Source organism: Penicillium cinerascens, assembly GCF_028974065.1.
Source record: "Penicillium cinerascens strain IBT 15544 chromosome Unknown scaffold_4_segment0_segment1, whole genome shotgun sequence".
In the NCBI taxonomy this organism is placed as follows: domain Eukaryota; kingdom Fungi; phylum Ascomycota; class Eurotiomycetes; order Eurotiales; family Aspergillaceae; genus Penicillium; species Penicillium cinerascens.
Genome location: NW_026695298.1, coordinates 3,477,579 through 3,495,322, shown reverse-complemented (window position 1 = coordinate 3,495,322; position 17,744 = coordinate 3,477,579). Strand labels below are relative to the sequence as shown.

Below are 17,744 nucleotides of genomic sequence, written 5' to 3'. Positions count from 1 at the left end.
GAAACGCGCGTGGGCCTGGGGGCACACTGTCGACGCTCGGATGACGCCAAAAACGGTGCGATCCGTGCCTGGTTAGGTTTAGCGAGTGCTGCTTAATTAAAGGAAATGAGACGAGTAATTAGAGGCGATCCTTCATACCTTACTACTCGGAGCTGTCCCGCTCTACAGAAAATGAAAATGGAGGGATAAAGTACTTCGAAGATGACTAAATCTATCGCGCATCCCACATAACCTCGTTCAGGCGCAGCATTGCATCGGCGCTGGCCTTCTTGGCCGCCATAAAGTCCTCTCGGCTCTCTGCGCCGCGGGGTCCACGTAGCATCTCCGAGAAACACAGGTCCACAAGTACCCGGAGCTCATCGTACGTGAATGGCTCGCCATTGCCAGCCGCCAGGGCCTTGTCACCCTGCGTCGCGAACGCCTCTTTCTCCTCCTTCGCGTAGTCCAGTGATTTCTCGGCACCCTCCAGGAACCAATCCAGGAATTTGGCACTGCGGGGCAAAGCCACAATCTCCTGAGGTGTAGGGTCTACCGGGCTGGTGACCGAATCCGTTGTTGTGTCGACGATGATATTCTTGAGGTTCTGCTGCAGGACCAACACGTCAAGCTGCAGACGCAGAGCACCATTTTCGTTCATAGCTCCAATGTAGCGGGTGCAGGCCACGAACACGCGGTCAATGAAACGTGCCAGACCCGAAGCAATAAACCAATGTTCGGCCGGTCCCAGATAGGTGGAAATATTAGTGTCGAACGCGATCAAGTCGCTGTTTAACTGGAGAATTGATGGAGAGGCCGCCGTCGGTTGGTTCAAGATGATATGCCACCAGCTCTCCGTCGTGCTTGGAGATGGGGTTGTAGGCTCGGAATTCCGGACCGTCGGGGGATTCGGTCCCGACATGGTCTTGGTCAGCATGTGGATGATGCCGCAGCGGATATCAACGTGCAATGTCAGGAGTGCCTTCGACCCGAGTGCGTGCAGCGATTGAAGCGTTTGGTCAAAAATTTCTGCCGTCTCAAAGTTCAGGGGTAGGTAGACCGGGCTGTTGATGCTATCGCGCTTGGGTTTCATGGCTCCGAACAAAGTCCATCTACGCGATGGCCGGCCGTTTGAAGTCGAAACCGATGACGCTGGTTCCGATGAATTGTCGACTACGAGTCTGATCTTTGCAAGGTGGCTTCCAAGCCATTGCTATCGTAGATCATTAGTTCCAAGTTCCAAGAAGCCACTGTGAAATGCAAGATTTGTACGTACCATGCTGTTATACAGAAGCGAAAGGGCAACCACGGTCTTCGGGTCAGAGATAATGTCATAGGGCTCCAAAGGTGTCTGGTCGGTCCGCTTAAGGAGAAGGTCGATTTCCTGGGCCGATCAGTATCTAGAATACAGCATTCTGGGGCGGAAATAATTTACCGTATCAATAAGCGTCTGCTTCTTCGTGCCGGCTCCCTTCCACAGCTCATTAACAACGTCGTGGATATCACCAGAGTCGGCGAATGAAGCAGCAGCTTTCAGTCGCACCCCACCTCCATGGTTGCGAGCGGAAACCTTCGTGACCATCGCTACCGACGCCCGTTAGCATGAGTATTAGAAGAGCAAAAGCTATCTTTGCACGTACCTTTATACCACCCGCAACACTTGTCGTAGTACGTGACAATCTGATCAATTAGAAGCTGCGTGAACGCCTGATCATGCGGAATACTTGAGAGCATTTTGCTGAACTCTCGTACGATGGACATGAACTTGACTGTTCCCCGGAAAATCGGACGGGGCGAAACCTTGGTCCACTGGGGATCTTCTGTGAACGCATCGGCAGCAATAAAGCAAAGTGTGCACAGATCCGTAATGGTCTCGTCCAACTGTGGAAGGAAAACGTTGACCATGAAGTCATCCAGGAAGGAGGTCAGTGTTCCCATAGAGATATCCGAACCGACAGGGACGATATCCTTCAAGCGCTGAATGAAGGAAAGTGACGGCGGCAAGAGCAGACGCATGTTGAAAACACTCGGCTCAAGAAGGATCTTATGCCCAGTGCCTGAATTGCCCTTTTGGGCCTGCACGGCATCGGTTGCGGAGGCCTTTTGCCTGGTCTTGGAAACCAGACCTGGCACTGACGATTTCAAAATTTCGTCCAGTTCATCCTGCTCGGCTTTCATCTCCGAATTTTGGTCAATATCGGAGAGCTTAAACATTTTCTTGTTTTTGTCCCGATTACCCAGGTGAAGGTTCCGCCTGGTCTCTGCCTCCTCGCCTCTGGACCTGAAAGAGGTCTCGCCATCGGTTGCGAGATAGTCGTGTAGCAAAGAGCGGATCTCGCTTTGTAGAAGTTTCCACAGTTCTTTGAATCCACCACCAAGTGTCTCGCCCTTGGTAAGACCTTCTCGGTCCACAATTGCCGCAATGACATCATGGACGATTCGATGGCCCTCTGCAATCGATTCAAACTTGGCATAAAGAGACCAGAGGAATTCAGTCAGCACATGGCCCCGCTCTTCAATGTTCCGCGTCGGAAGGTTGGACTTGAGCTGGTTATCGTGTGATGAGTAGGTCCGGTTCGGGGTGGGGTAACGAGCATCGACTTCGGCATTCGTCTTGTCGACCACGGCAAATAGTTCCACGGGAAGGCGCTGTTCGATCCGATCAACTGCAGTGTCGAGATGGCCCATCTTGTTCAGAGACTCAATCAAAAGTTGTATGTAGGAAAAGGTATCCGCTTCTGGGTTTCGCGAGGCATCTTCAACCATCGGTGATGATGCATCAAACTTGGCCAAGAACCTGTAAACAGGGCGCTCCCAAGACCGGTTGCCGGTCCAGCTGGTCGAGATGATGTCCCCTTCTCCGGTGGACGCTTTCCATCGGTCTGAGCAGTAAGGAGACTTGAGATATAGATGATCGTGCAACTCTTCAATCAAAATGTCTGTAATTGAAGTTTCTTGATTGTTGAAGTATGCGCGAATATCGGCCAAAGCACCAATATCCTCAAGCTCGGAGCGCCGGAGTAGTCGGAGTGCTGTGTGAAGGATGTCTACCGCCGCGAGGAACCGTTTGTCGGAAATTGACGACTCGAGCTTCTCGGGAAGAGACTGAATTTCTTCAATCTGGGCAAACAGTTGAAGAATGTCATCGTAGTTTTGTGAGGATGTCGCCAATCCTTTCAGCTCTGGCTTTGTTGACAACAACCCAGCTTTTGACTCCTCCAGAGAGGTTCGCAGGTTGCGGACCCGGCCTTGAGAGCTCGAAATATTGGACTGGATCTTGTGGTATATACCGATGGAACTGTTGAATCCTTGGTGGTGTTCTATACAAATCACGTCAGTTCCGGAGAGTAAGGCTTTCCTAGGGAAAACAAACCGTTCACAATTGCCTTGAGCGTCTTCTGAATCTGGTTGTACATGTGCAAAAAGTCCGGCTCGCGGTCTGCCTTACCCAAAGTGCTCGTATCCATCAAACTCAAGGCGACATGCACAGGGATACATTCAGCATCAGTCATGAAGTCCCAATCGTGCTGGATAGCCTGCAGTACCGCTTGAACCAAAAAGCCGTCAGTACAGGGAATTGCGCGACTACCACAAGAGTATAGACTAACCTTCGACAGACTGCATTTCTCGCGTACTGGCCTCCGCAGCGCCTGAATCTGACGGGTCCATGCCTCTACCATGGCTATCCGGTGGCCGTAAACCGTCTCTGGTCCGATCATCTCGCGAACCCTGGTATCTCCTATCGGCGGTTTCATTCCGTGATCGTGATCGTGAGGTCGAAGGCTGCTGCCGATCACGATCTGACCGATCGCGCCGACGTTCCGGGGATGGAGCCGGCGAGAGAGAAGGTTGCTGTGATTGCTCTGGGTAGAATCCGCCGTAGCCGCCAGGGCGAGGGCCTCCTCCTGTATTCCCAGCACTTCGACCGCTGTACCCGTTCACTCCGAGGTTGTTGCTGCCCCCGTAGGCGCTATCGCCTTGGTCATATCGGCCGGAATCGGAATATCCGTTACCGTAGCCGTAGCCGCTTCTCCCACTCATCCCCGCTAGACCTGGTCGCTACGGCCAGGTGGTGAAGCCGAGAACACGGTAGTGGGCTCCGACAAGGGGCGCCGGGACCGCAATTGGGAGAGGGTTCGGTTTAGATGATACAGTCTGCGCGCGACGAGGAAGGGAGGATAGTGACCATTCTTGGCCGCACGATTGGTGCGGAAGCAGTGAGGTTTGTGGGGTGAGCGATGTCAGAGCAGTTGGCGCGGGTTGGGGGCAGACCGAAGTGCTGCCGGGTTCCACATGAGCTTCCCGCATTCCAACACGAGAATCTATGGGCATACATGACTCTACTTGAATACCTTGGAATACTATGCTATTTATTTTTCACAAGGACGCACCGCCTGTATCTATAAAGTCGATGAAAACTCTGACATGTCGCCGTGTGGGGATGAAACAGAGTATAATGGAAATACACACACGCACACACACATGCTATTTATTTTTCTGTAAGGACTATCGACTTACAAGTTGGACCTTATTTCGAAATGGGCAGAGTCTCACGCTCAAGCCACTTCTGGGTCAACTCATCGTTGTTAAAGAAGTGGTGAGTCTTATCCCAAATCTCAGCGTGGTAGTCATTCACCCACTTGATTTCGGCGTCGCTCAGCAGAGATGGCTCGATCAAGTTGCGGCCGATGGGAGTCATGGTGACGTGTTCAAAGCCAAGCCACTGCTTGTCACCGAACTTGTTGGGCGGGTTGACCTCGCGACACAACACGACATCTGCAAGCATCAGTCAGTACTTGTTGGGTGATTTGGGATCGGAAGGCTTACTCTCAATGCGAATTCCAAACTTGCCGTCCTCGTAGTAGCCGGGCTCTGGAAAAGGTTGTCAGCTTGGGATATGAGTCGATGCGGGTCAGGGCCATTAACCGTCAGAAATCACGTTGCCAGCAGCAATGGGAACCTCGGTGTACTGGACGCGGGTGCCGATGCCCATGGGGCCCTCGTGGACGTTCTAATCAGAGTTAGCTACGTTCATGAATATTCCCAAAGACAAAGGAAATTTACCAGGTAGGAGCCAATGCCGTGGCCGGTTCCGTGGAGGAAGTCAAGACCTTCCTTCCAAAGGTGCTGGCGAGCCAAAACATCAATTGCAAAGCCACTGGTTCCCTTGGGGAAGACTGCTGTGTCAATTGCAATCATACCCTTGAGGACCAAGGTGAATGCCCGCTTCTCGAACTCGGTTGGCTGGCCAAAGTGGAAGGTCCGAGTGGTATCGGTCGTTCCATCGAAATACTGGCAGCCAGAGTCGCAGAGATAGATGACTGTGGGGTCGATGATCGAGCAGCTACCCTTCTCCGGCTTGTAGTGAATAACGGCACCGTTGGGACCAGTGGAAGAAATGGTGTCGAAGGACAACCCGGCAAAGAGGTCGTTCTTCGAGCGAATCTGCTCAAGCTTGTCGGCACCATCGACTTCGTCCATGACAGTTTTCTTGTTCACCAGCTCGTTCTCTAGCCAGGCAAAATACTCGGTCAGAGCAGCGCCGTCGCGAATGTGACAGGCGCGCATGCCCTCCAACTCGGTCTCGTTCTTGACGGCCTTGGCATCTGCGATCGGACTACGGGTCTCTTCGACCTGGTCCTCGCCGCCCAGGTTGAGGCTCAGGGCCCAAGAGGTCTTGTTTGACAGCAAAAACTTGGCAGGCGCCTCGGCAGATTGGCTTCTCGCCACACTCAGAGCTTTAGCATCAGCAAAGATAGAGTCGTAGGGCTTCACGACCACGTCCTCGCCGAGATGAGCCTTCACCTCTGGTGTGAGCTTCTCGTGGTCGACGTAAAGCTCTGCAGTGGTCGGGGTGATGATAGCGTACGAAAAGAAAACGGGGTTGTAGGGGATGCTATCTCAAGGTCAGCGAATCGATGATCACAAAACAAAGAGTAGAAAGGTATTCTTACTCGCTTCCTCGCAAGTTGAACAGCCAGGCAATCTCATCAAGCATGGCTATCATGAGCTGTTAGTCAATGGCACCGCCAGGGTCATACAGGGGTCACCGTACAAACGATGAAGCCGGCCTTCTTCTTCGTTTCCAGCTCCTTGCGAAGATCGGCAATCTTATCCTGGAAAGGCTTGCCCGCATACTTCAGGGGATGGGTTCGCACTTTCTCGACAGGCCGTGCCGGGCGATCCTTGCCCCAGACCAAATCGACCAAGTTCTGCGGGATACCCACCAAGGACGATCCGTTCTTCTCGAGAGTCTCTGCGAGCTTTCGCGCACCGGCTAAATAGTGATCAGTCTTAGTTTTGAGATCGAAGGTGAGCCCTAAAAATTGAAGCACTTACAAGCCGTGATCAAGGAGGGGTCGACACCGACGGCTTTGCCGCCCTGGGCCTGTTCGGTAGTCCTAAAAACCCACTCAGTCTCTAGTCTGGCATTCTGTCCAATCGATATATCCCTACCATTCTTGCCAGCTGGGGACACCCTCGATGCCGCGCTTGAGGAGCTGCCAGTTACTGTCCAGCTGCTTCGCAGCTTGATTGAAATAACGGCCATCGGTGGACAAAGCAGCCTTGCTCAGGGAAATAATCGCAGTACCCGCAGAGCCAGAGAAACCCGAAATGAATTCTGCAATCGAATATTTGTGAGCCGTGCGGAAGGGAAGGAAGGGTCTGTGGAGAGCGGTGGCTAACCTCGGCGGCCGTCGCAAGGTGCAATGTATTCGGACTGGTGGCTATCTTCTGAGGGCACAACTACGGAGAAAGTCAGCCACAATGAATCTTGCGTAGAAAGCGAGGCAAGCTGAAATAGCGACTTACTATACACATCCACCTTGTGCTCCTGCATCAGCTGTCGCAGGTGCGCCAGGCGCTGGGTGGTCTCTACGGTCCCCATTTCGATATTATACCGCGGACGGGAGAGAGAGAAGAGCCGGAAAGGCTGTAGCGGTCTCGACAATCGCAAGGAAGTCCAGGAAAAGCGAATGGGATGGGAGAAGAGCATGGACACCAAAGGAGGGCCGCGGGGTGGGTGGTGGGGCAGTCACGGCTCGCACTAAGCTCAGGGGCCAACACGGAAAGCTGAGATTGGGAGGTTTCAGCTCCGGGTGATATTGATAACGAGCTCTCGGTCGTGTGAGTGGCTTTCTGGTGGGAGGCGGCAAAGTTGCTTATAGGACAATCCTCGGAGGTCGCATCCACCGGCCCACTGCGGTGTTGTCATGTTTGCACTGTTTCCTCGATGGATATACTGCGATGGCGACGCCATTCGCTAGGGCATTGTTGGAACAGTCCTGGGAGGGCATAGTACAGAATAGCTACCCTGGCAATAAGATTGAGCCACATTGGAACCTCTTATTCGACCCAGTTCAGGCGTTTGTTCTTCGGCGGAACTAAAACCGAGCAAGGGACAAGTCTCTTAACAAATAGAACAACTTTAGAAAGCTAGAGAACCAGGGTCAAGGCCATATTGACTAAAAGTCCTAAACCCAATTTGAAAATCAAACTATTCATTCCCTAATATTTTAGTCAGGTAGTCCATGAATAGTGAATACTTGGATATAGGACAGTGATGAGTGGACTCTTGATTTCCGCGCAAGCCCCGCGGTTAACCGCCTCGTCATACCGCCCTCCATACGCACATATTATTGGACGCGTTCAGAACAAACAAGATTACACCGGCAGATGGGTGGCTATCACCACGTGATCCGTTGTATACTGTTCCCTTTTTCCACCTTCGCACTTCCATCCCACTCAGGACGTCCTGCGGCTTGCATCTATCATGGCCGCGCCCTTTCAAGAGATAGGCCATGGCTCTGGGGAGCTTATTTCAGAGGCGCACTTGGTATGTTTCACCCTTAATCTTAGAATTGAAGCCTCTAACAATTTCTCAGTTGGTGACCCAACTTTACGATCCCGCGAACCAGCGGAACCCAGCCAAAATCGACGAAGTGCAGTCGCGGCTGCAACACATCCAAAAGAGCGATCATGCTTGGGAAATTGCAGATTTTCTCTTGCGAGAACGCTCCGCCCACCACCGTTTCATGGGTGCTCTGACTTTTACCGTGAAGATCAACGTATCCGGGTAAGTATCAACAAATGCAATATCCCTTTTTGCCATATTAAAGGAAGCAAGTTGCTCATGAAATTCCAGTGGTGATCTTAAAGAGACAATGACGGTGCAAATTCTGGAGCGCCTCGTCAATCACTTCATTGCCATCGTGAACGAGGGTGAGCAGGCGTTCGTGATTAGGAAGCTTGCGTCCAGCCTTATTGCGATCTTTCGGCATCCAGCAACATCGTGGAAGCGGGCCCTATGGCAGCTGGCTGCCAGTCTTGCACATGGTGGTTTCGTCCAGGAAGAGGAGGCCCAGACCGTGGATTTCCTGACTGGCGTATTGCCAGCTTTGAGTACCCAGCAAGCCACCGCCCTATTGTTCTTCTCGGTTGCATTGGCTGAAGAAACCCTGCGGCTTGACACTGAGCCTCAGAATCTGGTGGGGCCAGTGATTCAGCGAGCCGTGTCAAATATCAAGGATGGCTTCTTGCTAGTGCAATACATCACGCGGCAGATCGCTCAGCATCCAGCTGTTTCGCAGAGTGAATCTCCAGAAGTAACACTCGGAAATGAGGCAATGATTGCCTGGAAGGTATGTCTATCAGCACAAGCATGGCTTCACTGCCGTGGATAAGGTCGCTAACTTCTCTGGATTGTAGGCTTGGCTTGGAGTCTACGGCAGCCGGTTGCATCCCGGTCACGGCGAAGAGCGACGTGTTCTGGCAGTTTCCTGCGGACGGGACATCATGGAGACGCTCAGAATTCCTAGTCTGAGCGAGAACGCAGCGTCCATCTTGACTCAAGCTTTTGAAACGCGCAGTTGGGCCTTTGATGCTGAATCAATATGGACCATTTCACAAATCCTCTCCGATTCCATTGTGACAATGCACATCTTAGAAATGACAAAGGGGAATGAAGGTTCCGAGAGTATGACATTTGTTGACCTTTTGGTGGCATATGTCTCGCATCTTCAGCTGAACCTATTCAGCGACCCGATGAAGCCTGAGAATGCTCGAATTCTCGGCATTGTTCATGATATCTTCAAGACACCTGGATACGCAGTCATTGATGACCTAGCAACACCTCGAGTCTTGGAGTATTGGAATGAGATTGCCGAAGGACTTCCCGACGAGCTGCAGCAAAATGACCCCAGATATGAAGCGGTGAAAACACACCTGGCGCAGGTTGTTCTCGGCTTGTTCAATAAGCTTCTTTATCCCACTCCCAGTGACCTGTCAGACTTGAGCGACGATGAACGGGGTGAGTTCAACGCGTTCCGTTACGACGCCTGTGACTATCTGCTATCGGTGTATCCAATTCTCGGCGTTGAGTTGGTGAGTGTTTTCCAAGAGAGCGCAACCACCCATCTTGGAAATAATGACTGGCTTGGATTTGAGGCTGCCATGTTCTGCATCGCCCAGCTATCGGAAGCTGTCGATGAGAACGGACATGCGGACCAGTGTCTCGATGCCATCTTTGGCAGTGATGCCTTTTCCCGACTCTGCGCCGGGGGTGAGACTGGTATCCCGCTTAAGGCACGTCAAACATTGGTGGATGCCTTTGGAAAATACGAGTCCTACTTCGAACGTCACAATTCGTTGCTCCCAGGTGTCCTGAACATCCTCTTTGAATCGCTCAATTTCGAAACGTGTGCCCAGGCGGCTTCGCGATCTATTTTGACCCTTTCCAAGTCGTGCGGCCGTGTCTTGACCGCAGAGCTCCCAGTGTTCCTCGATCAGCTTGATCAATTCCGCGCAAAGCCGACTGCAACTGTGTCGACTATGCCCAAGGTGCTTGAAGGCATTGCAACAATCATACAAAGACTACCAACCGACGATGAGAAAGTACAAACTCTTGAAAGAATCTTGCGCTTCTTCGTCCAGGAGGCTAATCAGGCACGGGATGAGGCCGCCAGCTCTGCATATGACATCGCTCGTGCCCATGGCCATCTTGTGCTTAGCTGCATCGCCAGTATTGGAAGAGGTCTGCGAGCCGATACTGACGAGGTCATCAACGTCGACGCAACGGAAGAGGAGAACCCTTACCCTCCGTCCTTCTGGAATGCCGGACCAGGCTCCGGTGCACAGCAGCTTATCATGGAAGCAATGAGGCTTCTCATTTTGGATTTCCCCGTGGACAGTGGAATTATAGATTCGGCCTGTGACATCCTCAAGGCTGGGTATACCGAGTCCTCGGGGCTTTTCGTCTTCCCTCCATCCTTGACAGTTGATTTCATCAAGAGCTTCCCGCTCGGCATCTCTGGCACAGATGTCATCATGGCTACTGCCTCCTCATTCCTAGCCTCGCACGCTTCACACTCAATGCAAATCCGGGATCAAGCCGTGGCATTGATTGTTCACGTCGCGCAGCTCTTCTCCTCGATGTTAGAGGAACCGGATTTATATGACCCGGAGACCGCGAATGCAGGAATTGATTTCCTCGCGCGCCTCCTCCCAAAATACTACCCCATCGTATTCTCCCTGACGGAGCCACTTCCTTCAGCTTCCGATTCAGCATCACAGCGCCCACCGATCTTCGTGGTTTTGTTGAACTTCACGCTGCACGCTCTAACCCGCCCAGAGCCTCTGACTCTTCGTTCTGGATCCGCTTTTTGGGTTGCCATGTTGGATCTCCGCGGTGGCTCTCCGGAAGAGACAGCAGCCCTGGATCAAGTCCTTGAGCAATTCATACCCACACTTTGTGAGACCTTGATCCGACAGATCGCGGGCCATTGTGCACGATCGGATTTGCTATCGCTTAACGATGTTCTGCGTCGTACGGTCTTCAAAAAGATGGGACTGGCGCGTCCAAGTCTTACTGCGGCACTGAATGCCCTGGATGCGCAGGTCAACGATGCCGACGGTCATCAGGCCTCGGTTCTCTCACCGCAGGATAAGTCTCGTTTCTTGGAGTCTCTCATTGTCGCCAGAGGACAGCGACAACCGTCGTTAGACCTAATTCGTGCATTCTGGTTGAAGTGTCGGGGTATGGCATTTGACTACGCCGGGTAGAAAGAGGACTAGCATATCGCAGACGACATGATGATCATGATCGGAGTTCAAGGGTATCTCAAGGATTCGAGGATGTTTTGTTATATAAAGTTAGATATCCATTTTTGCAGGCAATTAATAACCATTTTCGCATAACCTTGGAATAAGACTCAGTTAACCACTTGGAGTTCAGCGATCGGTCGGTGAATTTTGGCGGGAATGAAGCTCCTAACTTGCTTTACTACGCTCAGCTATCATTACTTTCTGTAGGGTGCCTTAGGACCAGACCCAATGACTGACTAGGTGGTAAACCAGTTAGAAGTATCGACATGTTAGATGTAGGCGGCCCACATGACTGCATACGGATACCCGCACCGCCACTGCGGCAGTGCACTTCACAAACAAGGACAAAAATAACATCCCTTGACGGCGCTACACGACGTGGTCCAAGTGCGAGTGGAGTGCCTCGAGGCACGGCTGCATTCCTGCTGCTCACCGCACTGCGGCTTCAGGTCGCTTTTTTCTCGTAGCCTAAATCCTTCAAGATTGATTTTTCCTAGGATCTCCACTTGCCACCAAACATCAAGATTTGTTTTGTTTTTGCTTCACTTGGACTTGCGTATGCCTCAAATTTCAAATACTCCAGAATCTTTGCTTCCTCGCTCAGATTCCAGGAATCCGGCAACTACATGTAGAGGCATTACTACACAGGGCCGGCCTTGTCGTCGGGCTCTAGCATCATCTCAAAGTTCAAACACTACTTCCAAGCCTCGAAAAGGTGCTAGCCATGTACCCGATCTGGAATCCTTGTACTGCTGGCAGCACAAGGACCAAGCCGTGTCATCCGCATCATGGAACGACCCAAATTCCCCGGCAAAGCCACGAACCAGCATCGATACCTTAATGGATCGACTCGGTGTACTCGAGATCAATGAGCAGCCCGTGCCTCAGAGAATACATCAGATACGGCCAAATCAAAGCAACTTCAGCGAGAAGCGCAAACCTCGTCCCAAGCGGACCTTGTGCTGCTTTGAGATTGTGGACGATTCTAGCGATGATCACACGCCGTCTAGACCGGTTCGGAGGCCTCAAAGTCGACCTTCTCATGGGGCGACGTCCTCTCCTCAGAATTTGCAAAAGCCTCATCAAGATTCAGCCGGGAAACCGCAATCTGCAGGGCTACCATCTGGACAGCGAGTATCATCTGCTCCTCAAACACGGCAACCATCTGTCCCAAATGGCAGAAGACCTTTGACTTCATCGCAAACCCGGTCTCTGCTATCATGGATTCCTTCTTCGCTTTCTCCAAAAACAACATCTCTTCTCCTCACAGAGCTCTCCAAACCAATCTCATCAGCCGATGACGATGGTTATATCTACATGTTCTGGGTGACACCCCAGAATGCCACAACAAGCAGTGGTGGACAGTCACCGCTACCTAGAGATCTCGCATCGTCTCTACTCCCATCAGCACCACCGAACAACCACCTCCGCCCACCAACCCAGCCTCGCAGCGTAAGCGATGCCATTCGCGCCGCCCGAGACCTAAACGCATTAACCTCGAACCCAACATCGACCGCACCGGGCACACTCCGACTAAAAATCGGGCGCACCAGCAACGTTCACCGTCGATTGAATGAATGGACCCGACAATGCTCATACGATTTGACTTTAATCCGCTACTACCCGTATACATCATCCGCATCATCATCTCCGGCGAGGACACCACCTGCTTCGGGAAAGCGCAGCAATAGCCACTCAGCTATTGATGCTCATTTGGTTCCAGGTCGCAAAGTTCCTCATGCTCACCGCGTGGAAAGGCTTATTCATCTCGAGCTGGGAGATATGCGTGTTAGAGACCTTGGTCGATGTGGGGAGTGTGGTAAGGAGCATCGGGAGTGGTTTGAGGTCGAGGCTGCGAAGGAGGCTTTGAGGCGGGTGGATGAATGTGTGCGGCGGTGGGTTGCTTGGGGGGAGTCCATGGTCTGAGGAAGATTTTATAGATGGAATTGTACGAGCAGAGTAAATTTCACTAGATCCACGGTGATTTTGTTTCAGAATGAACAGAACTCTCAACCCATATCTCATATATAGACTCGATCCAATATGCAACCTTTCATCCTCTTGCGGTCTTGCACAACATAGTGCGAGACTTTCTGTGAGAAATGAGAAGAATCTTGATATTTCTACAGCTTTGCCGCTCGAATAGCATGTCTCCTTGCTAATTCATCGTGATTTGCAGGCAACAAGTGGTCCACACCCGATGTGTTGAGATACGTTGGTCCAGCATCTCGCATCAAGTCCGTCATACCAACAAGTTGCATGGCCGTCTCAATCTCTTCTTTAAGCACTACTCCAATATTAGCAAATTTCTGGCATGCTTGGCATGTTGCTTACATTTGACAGCATGTTCCACCCCTTCTTGCCCATAGTTTAGGGCATATGCAAAAGACCTACCCAGGCCCACTGCCGAGGCCCCCAAGCAAATAGCTTTAATAACATCCGAGCCACGATGAAAGCCACCATCCACGAGAACTTTCATCTTTCCAAAGATCTGTGGGCACTGCCGATGGAGTTCCAATAAGATAATGATTGCCGGTGGAGCAGTGTCGGCAGCTCGACCACCATGATTGCTCACAACAATACCATCAAATCCGACGTTCATTGCAAGGATGGCATCCTCTGACCGTTGAACACCCTTTAGTAGAATGGGAAGCTTGGTAATACTTCTCAACCAAGCCACATCATTTCAGTTCAGAGAAGAATCAATGAACGAGCTGTTAGACTTGGCCAGCCCAGCACTCTTCTTGCCATCAGGTTTATTACCGCCTTGGGTAATCTTCACCATTGTAGCATTTCCTTCAGATTTGATGCGCTCATCAGCTTCCCGCTTTGACATGACAGGCAGATCAGCCGTAACGAAGAGGGCTTTGACCTTGCTTGAAGCTTCAGCCTGCCGTACCAGCGCTTCAGTTTTGGAGCGGTCCTTGTTGATATATAGTTGGTAAAAAGCCTGCTGGGGAGTATCATCCAGGATTTCGGACAAAGAATACGAAGCCGTAGTAGAAATACACTGAATGATCCCTGAAGAGGCAGCACCTTTCGCGAGCGGTAGCTCTCCGTCCTCGCAAATCGTCTTGGCTGCACCCACTGGTGACATGTAAACTGGGATATCAAGGTTACAACCGAAGAGACTGGATCGGGCAGTTACTTTAGACACGTCTCGCATGATCGCCGGACGGAACCAGATGCGCTGGAGGAATGTGCGGTTTGCATCGCGTGTAATGTTGTCGTTGGCAGCACCGCTATTGTATGCCCATGACTTTAGGCTGAGAGTTTTCATTGCGACTTGCTCAAAATCATCCAGATTAATGATGTCTTCCAAGGATGGTTTCTCATATTCATTCGAAGCGAGGATCACGGATGTTTCATCTTCTTTACTCCATTCCGCAGAAACAGTTGTCGTGTCCAAGTCACCAATTAATTGCTTATCGATATCTTTGATGAGGGTTGGTGAGTGGGTGCTGTTGTAAACCTTCGAAGCATCGCGACCTGCAAATTGATAGATGACTATACTGCTCAGTTCTACCCAGGTGAAACATGTTTCTTTCATGAACGTACTCTCTGAACCACCGGGATGATCAGGCGCAAATCGGGTCACATCGTATACCTTCCCATTGACCACGATCCAGATGTCGTCTATTTGAGCATGCTTGGAGATTTCGTGCGTTGATAATTTCCTCCCCATAGCGGCTGTAGCTAGCTTGTCAATCAGCCAGAGTCACAAAAGAACTATTGACATGAATTTCCAGTGAACGATACACTCTGAAGATTCGAGAAATGATGGGAGGACGATGAACCTCTGGGGTTACTCCGGGGTCAACTCCATGTGGTCAAAGCGCATCGGAATGTTTCCAGTGAATCGGAATCGTGGACCGCGGAAGAAGCAGTGGAATCAATGCCGCTCGCCGGATTATAGCTCAATCACCCTGCATATTCATTGCCTTGATTAAACATGGTTAGGACCGGCGACGTTACAATTTGCGCCATACACTTGAACCGATCGTCTCTAATAAATTGAAGTCGACATAATGGGTATCGTTCAATGGCATAAGCTATGGAAGATGGATGCTATGGACAGGAAGAGTATTTGAGATAAGGGAAAGAGCCTTGACAGATCAGAAACACATAAGCCGTGATCACCAGTAGCAACCAGTACAGTCCCCGCCTTAGTAGTCACGGAAAACGGCCACCATATCATCCAAGCGAGCTACCGCCGCTAGAAACAGGGCCTCTTTATTTTTCCACCGTTGCAGACGCTCCAACTCACCCTCAGTGAGATACTCCTCTTCGTGGCCCTTGACATCGCTGCGTTCCGTCTTTTCCAGGAAATCCCGTTCAAGCTCTCGCTCGTGCTTGATACGCTGAAGGGTTCGCGACATGGCCTTGTATGTGTCCTCTAGGATACTGCTGCAGACTCGGTCTGCATCATGGTACCAGAGGAAGATGGTCTTGGAGGGCTGGCGTTGGGCGTCCTTCGGCACTTCCTGCAAATCCACAAATCCACCCCTCTGCATGCTAGCCAGGGTCTGCCGCAGGTCCTTGAACGGCAGCAGACTGATCTCCTGCAGACGCTTCTCGTCCAGTTTTCCTTTGGCCTGCAGTACGCGCACGACTCGGAGGGCGACATCGCCAAATCGAGACTCGATCATTCGTTCCAATTCCAGGTGTCGCAATTTCCGGGCGAGGCCACGGAATCCAACACGCCATTTTGAGGGGCCCACCGACAGAGTGACAGAGGAAGCCAGGTCGAATGGTGGTTGTGAGAGGAGGCCGAGGTGCTGGTTGACCAGGTAGGCACGCATGGCTCCCGAGGATGCTTCATCCTCATCATCATCGGCATCGTCGTGGTCGTCGACACCGTTTTCCAGGGGCCGCTTTCCGCGCCGATTCATCGACTGCGAGGGGTCCATCGGTCCCAATGCCCCTGTTAGATCTAGACTGGGATCAATGTCTTCAAGTAACGTCTGGACGCTAATTGGAGTGGAGAATTGTTCTCCTTCTTCCTTCTCACGGGGGATTTCTTCTGAATCTCGGCAGCGGGGTGTAATATATTCCACACGACGAAGAAGGCAGGCGTAGACTTCCGCAGTCGCTGAGGGCGCATCTTGCTGCGCAAGGTCGACAAAACGAGCGTTCCGTAGAGCCACATCGAGCTTTTCATAATTGACTCGCACGACTAATCCAGACTGTACTTGAATTCAGCTCCTGATTTACAATTGAAGCGGTAAAAGAATCAAATACTCACCTCCATGGGAATGTTGTCGAAACCATCCTCATCCTCAGACCATTCGTTTTCCTCTTCCTCCTCTTCATCTTCCGCGTGATCGCCGTTAACGCCATTCTGGCGGTTCTGTCGTTGCCCATTCGCGAGACCGTTGCTGAACTTCCTTTTAACACCTCGAGGAAGACCATTAAACATGAGTCCTTGAGTGAGGTCACCGTTAGTCCGCTCTTGGACCAACTCCTGGGCCTTTTCTCTTATCGCCTCTTCTTGTTTCTTCCCCTTGAGTGCCTTGATATCGGAGCGAGCAGCGACCGCCCGCTGTGCTTCAAGAAAATTGTCTGCGGGACTCTGGAAGTGGGCATCTCGGACCCGCAAGATGTATCCATGGGACGCAAGAGCCTTGAGAGTGGCATGGAACGGTGCCGGTTTATCCTCCCCGTCATGATCTCCATTTGTGGTGGCGGGTCCGTCCTCCATATCCATCCCATTCTCTTGGGGCTCTTCTTCCTCATGCTTGATTCCATTCGGAGCCATCGGTTTTCGCGATCGAAGCTCAGGACGTCCTTCGAGTTCCTTGACCGAGGCATGCCCGAGGTACAAAATTGCCTCCATCACACGAGCAGCATATTCTCCAAGTCTTTCCTCGACCAGCTGGAGTATCTTTCCGGATCGCACGAGGTAATAAGCGGCTTGTGGGTTTGCTTCATAGTACGTGTTGCCATCTTCGAGGGAGGTGAAGTGGTAGATGAGGTGGTGTTGAATCATGGCAGCCAGCGCATGGCGGAGCTGCTTGTCATTGAGACGGGAGTAAAATTTGAGTCGAGGGAGGGTCAAACGCTCGTAGCGTTGTAGGATTGAAAAGATGCGCTGTGTATCGTTGAAGTCATTAGTTTTGCTAAAAGATCGCCTCTGTCACGCGACTTTGTGCGGCTGAAGGCCATAGCAAAGAGCGGGAGACACTCACAGCAAAGAGCTCGCCAAAGTGATCCTCGATCAGAAGCATACATAGCTCCGCAGCGTACTGTGCAGATATGCGTCAGTGCCGATTCGCAATCGGTTAGAGAAGGTCTGGCGAACCTGGGATAACATGTTGGCGGTAGTGGAGTGATGACCAGCCTCCAGTCCGCACGAGGAGCAATTAAGGTCACCGCGATATATTCATTGGAAAGTTAGAGCACGGCGCAAGTGGAGGAGCAGCCCTCACTTTTTTGCTTATCAGTCACGTGGTTCCGGTCAGCTGATCTGATGTCGACAACTCAAACACGCGGATTCAGAGTCCTACAAAGGTATCGGCAGCAGATGTTCGATAAATAATCCCGAGATATTTAACTCCAAACTACCTCAAATAAACCACTATGCCAATTGTAGAACATGTAGAAACAAACGATAATGGAGAATAAAAGATATTCCGGTTCCGTCCGACTCGTCACGGCAGCCAATC

The 17,744-nt window shown here is 51.5% G+C and overlaps 6 protein-coding genes across 6 annotated transcripts; 2 read left to right on the top strand and 4 right to left on the bottom strand.

Annotated features, from left to right (window-relative positions):
• Window positions 1-211: 211 nt before the first annotated feature.
• Window positions 212-4,017, bottom strand: N7498_010441 (exocyst subunit SEC8; the record flags this gene model as incomplete). The annotated part of the gene is made up of 6 exons (XM_058457497.1): window positions 212-1,189; window positions 1,253-1,360; window positions 1,412-1,560; window positions 1,617-3,296; window positions 3,350-3,523; window positions 3,585-4,017. The coding sequence occupies 6 exons, from the start codon at window positions 4,015-4,017 to the stop codon at window positions 212-214; spliced, it is 3,522 nt and encodes a 1,173-aa protein (XP_058304396.1).
• A 487-nt stretch (window positions 4,018-4,504) lies between these two features.
• On the bottom strand, window positions 4,505-6,865 carry ampp (aminopeptidase P; the record flags this gene model as incomplete). Its single annotated transcript, XM_058457496.1, has 10 exons — window positions 4,505-4,752; window positions 4,804-4,848; window positions 4,903-4,987; window positions 5,041-5,872; window positions 5,931-5,976; window positions 6,032-6,253; window positions 6,316-6,377; window positions 6,433-6,598; window positions 6,664-6,723; window positions 6,790-6,865. The coding sequence occupies 10 exons, from the start codon at window positions 6,863-6,865 to the stop codon at window positions 4,505-4,507; spliced, it is 1,842 nt and encodes a 613-aa protein (XP_058304395.1).
• Window positions 6,866-7,750: 885 nt separating this feature from the next.
• On the top strand, window positions 7,751-11,037 carry N7498_010439 (putative importin 13; the record flags this gene model as incomplete). The annotated part of the gene is made up of 4 exons (XM_058457495.1): window positions 7,751-7,813; window positions 7,863-8,053; window positions 8,123-8,618; window positions 8,686-11,037. 4 exons carry the CDS (start codon window positions 7,751-7,753, stop codon window positions 11,035-11,037), a joined length of 3,102 nt encoding a protein of 1,033 aa, XP_058304394.1.
• Window positions 11,038-11,919: 882 nt separating this feature from the next.
• N7498_010438 (uncharacterized protein) lies at window positions 11,920-13,005 on the top strand (the record flags this gene model as incomplete). The annotated part of the gene is made up of 1 exon (XM_058457494.1): window positions 11,920-13,005. The coding sequence occupies one exon, from the start codon at window positions 11,920-11,922 to the stop codon at window positions 13,003-13,005; it is 1,086 nt and encodes a 361-aa protein (XP_058304393.1).
• A 197-nt stretch (window positions 13,006-13,202) lies between these two features.
• Window positions 13,203-14,773, bottom strand: N7498_010437 (FMN-dependent alpha-hydroxy acid dehydrogenase family protein; the record flags this gene model as incomplete). The annotated part of the gene is made up of 4 exons (XM_058457493.1): window positions 13,203-13,366; window positions 13,414-13,742; window positions 13,803-14,568; window positions 14,638-14,773. Coding segments are annotated over 4 exons (1,395 nt in total), but the record flags the coding sequence as incomplete, so codon positions are not given.
• A 472-nt stretch (window positions 14,774-15,245) lies between these two features.
• N7498_010436 (uncharacterized protein) lies at window positions 15,246-17,392 on the bottom strand (the record flags this gene model as incomplete). Its single annotated transcript, XM_058457492.1, has 4 exons — window positions 15,246-16,265; window positions 16,325-17,170; window positions 17,268-17,324; window positions 17,381-17,392. 4 exons carry the CDS (start codon window positions 17,390-17,392, stop codon window positions 15,246-15,248), a joined length of 1,935 nt encoding a protein of 644 aa, XP_058304391.1.
• Window positions 17,393-17,744: the final 352 nt, after the last annotated feature.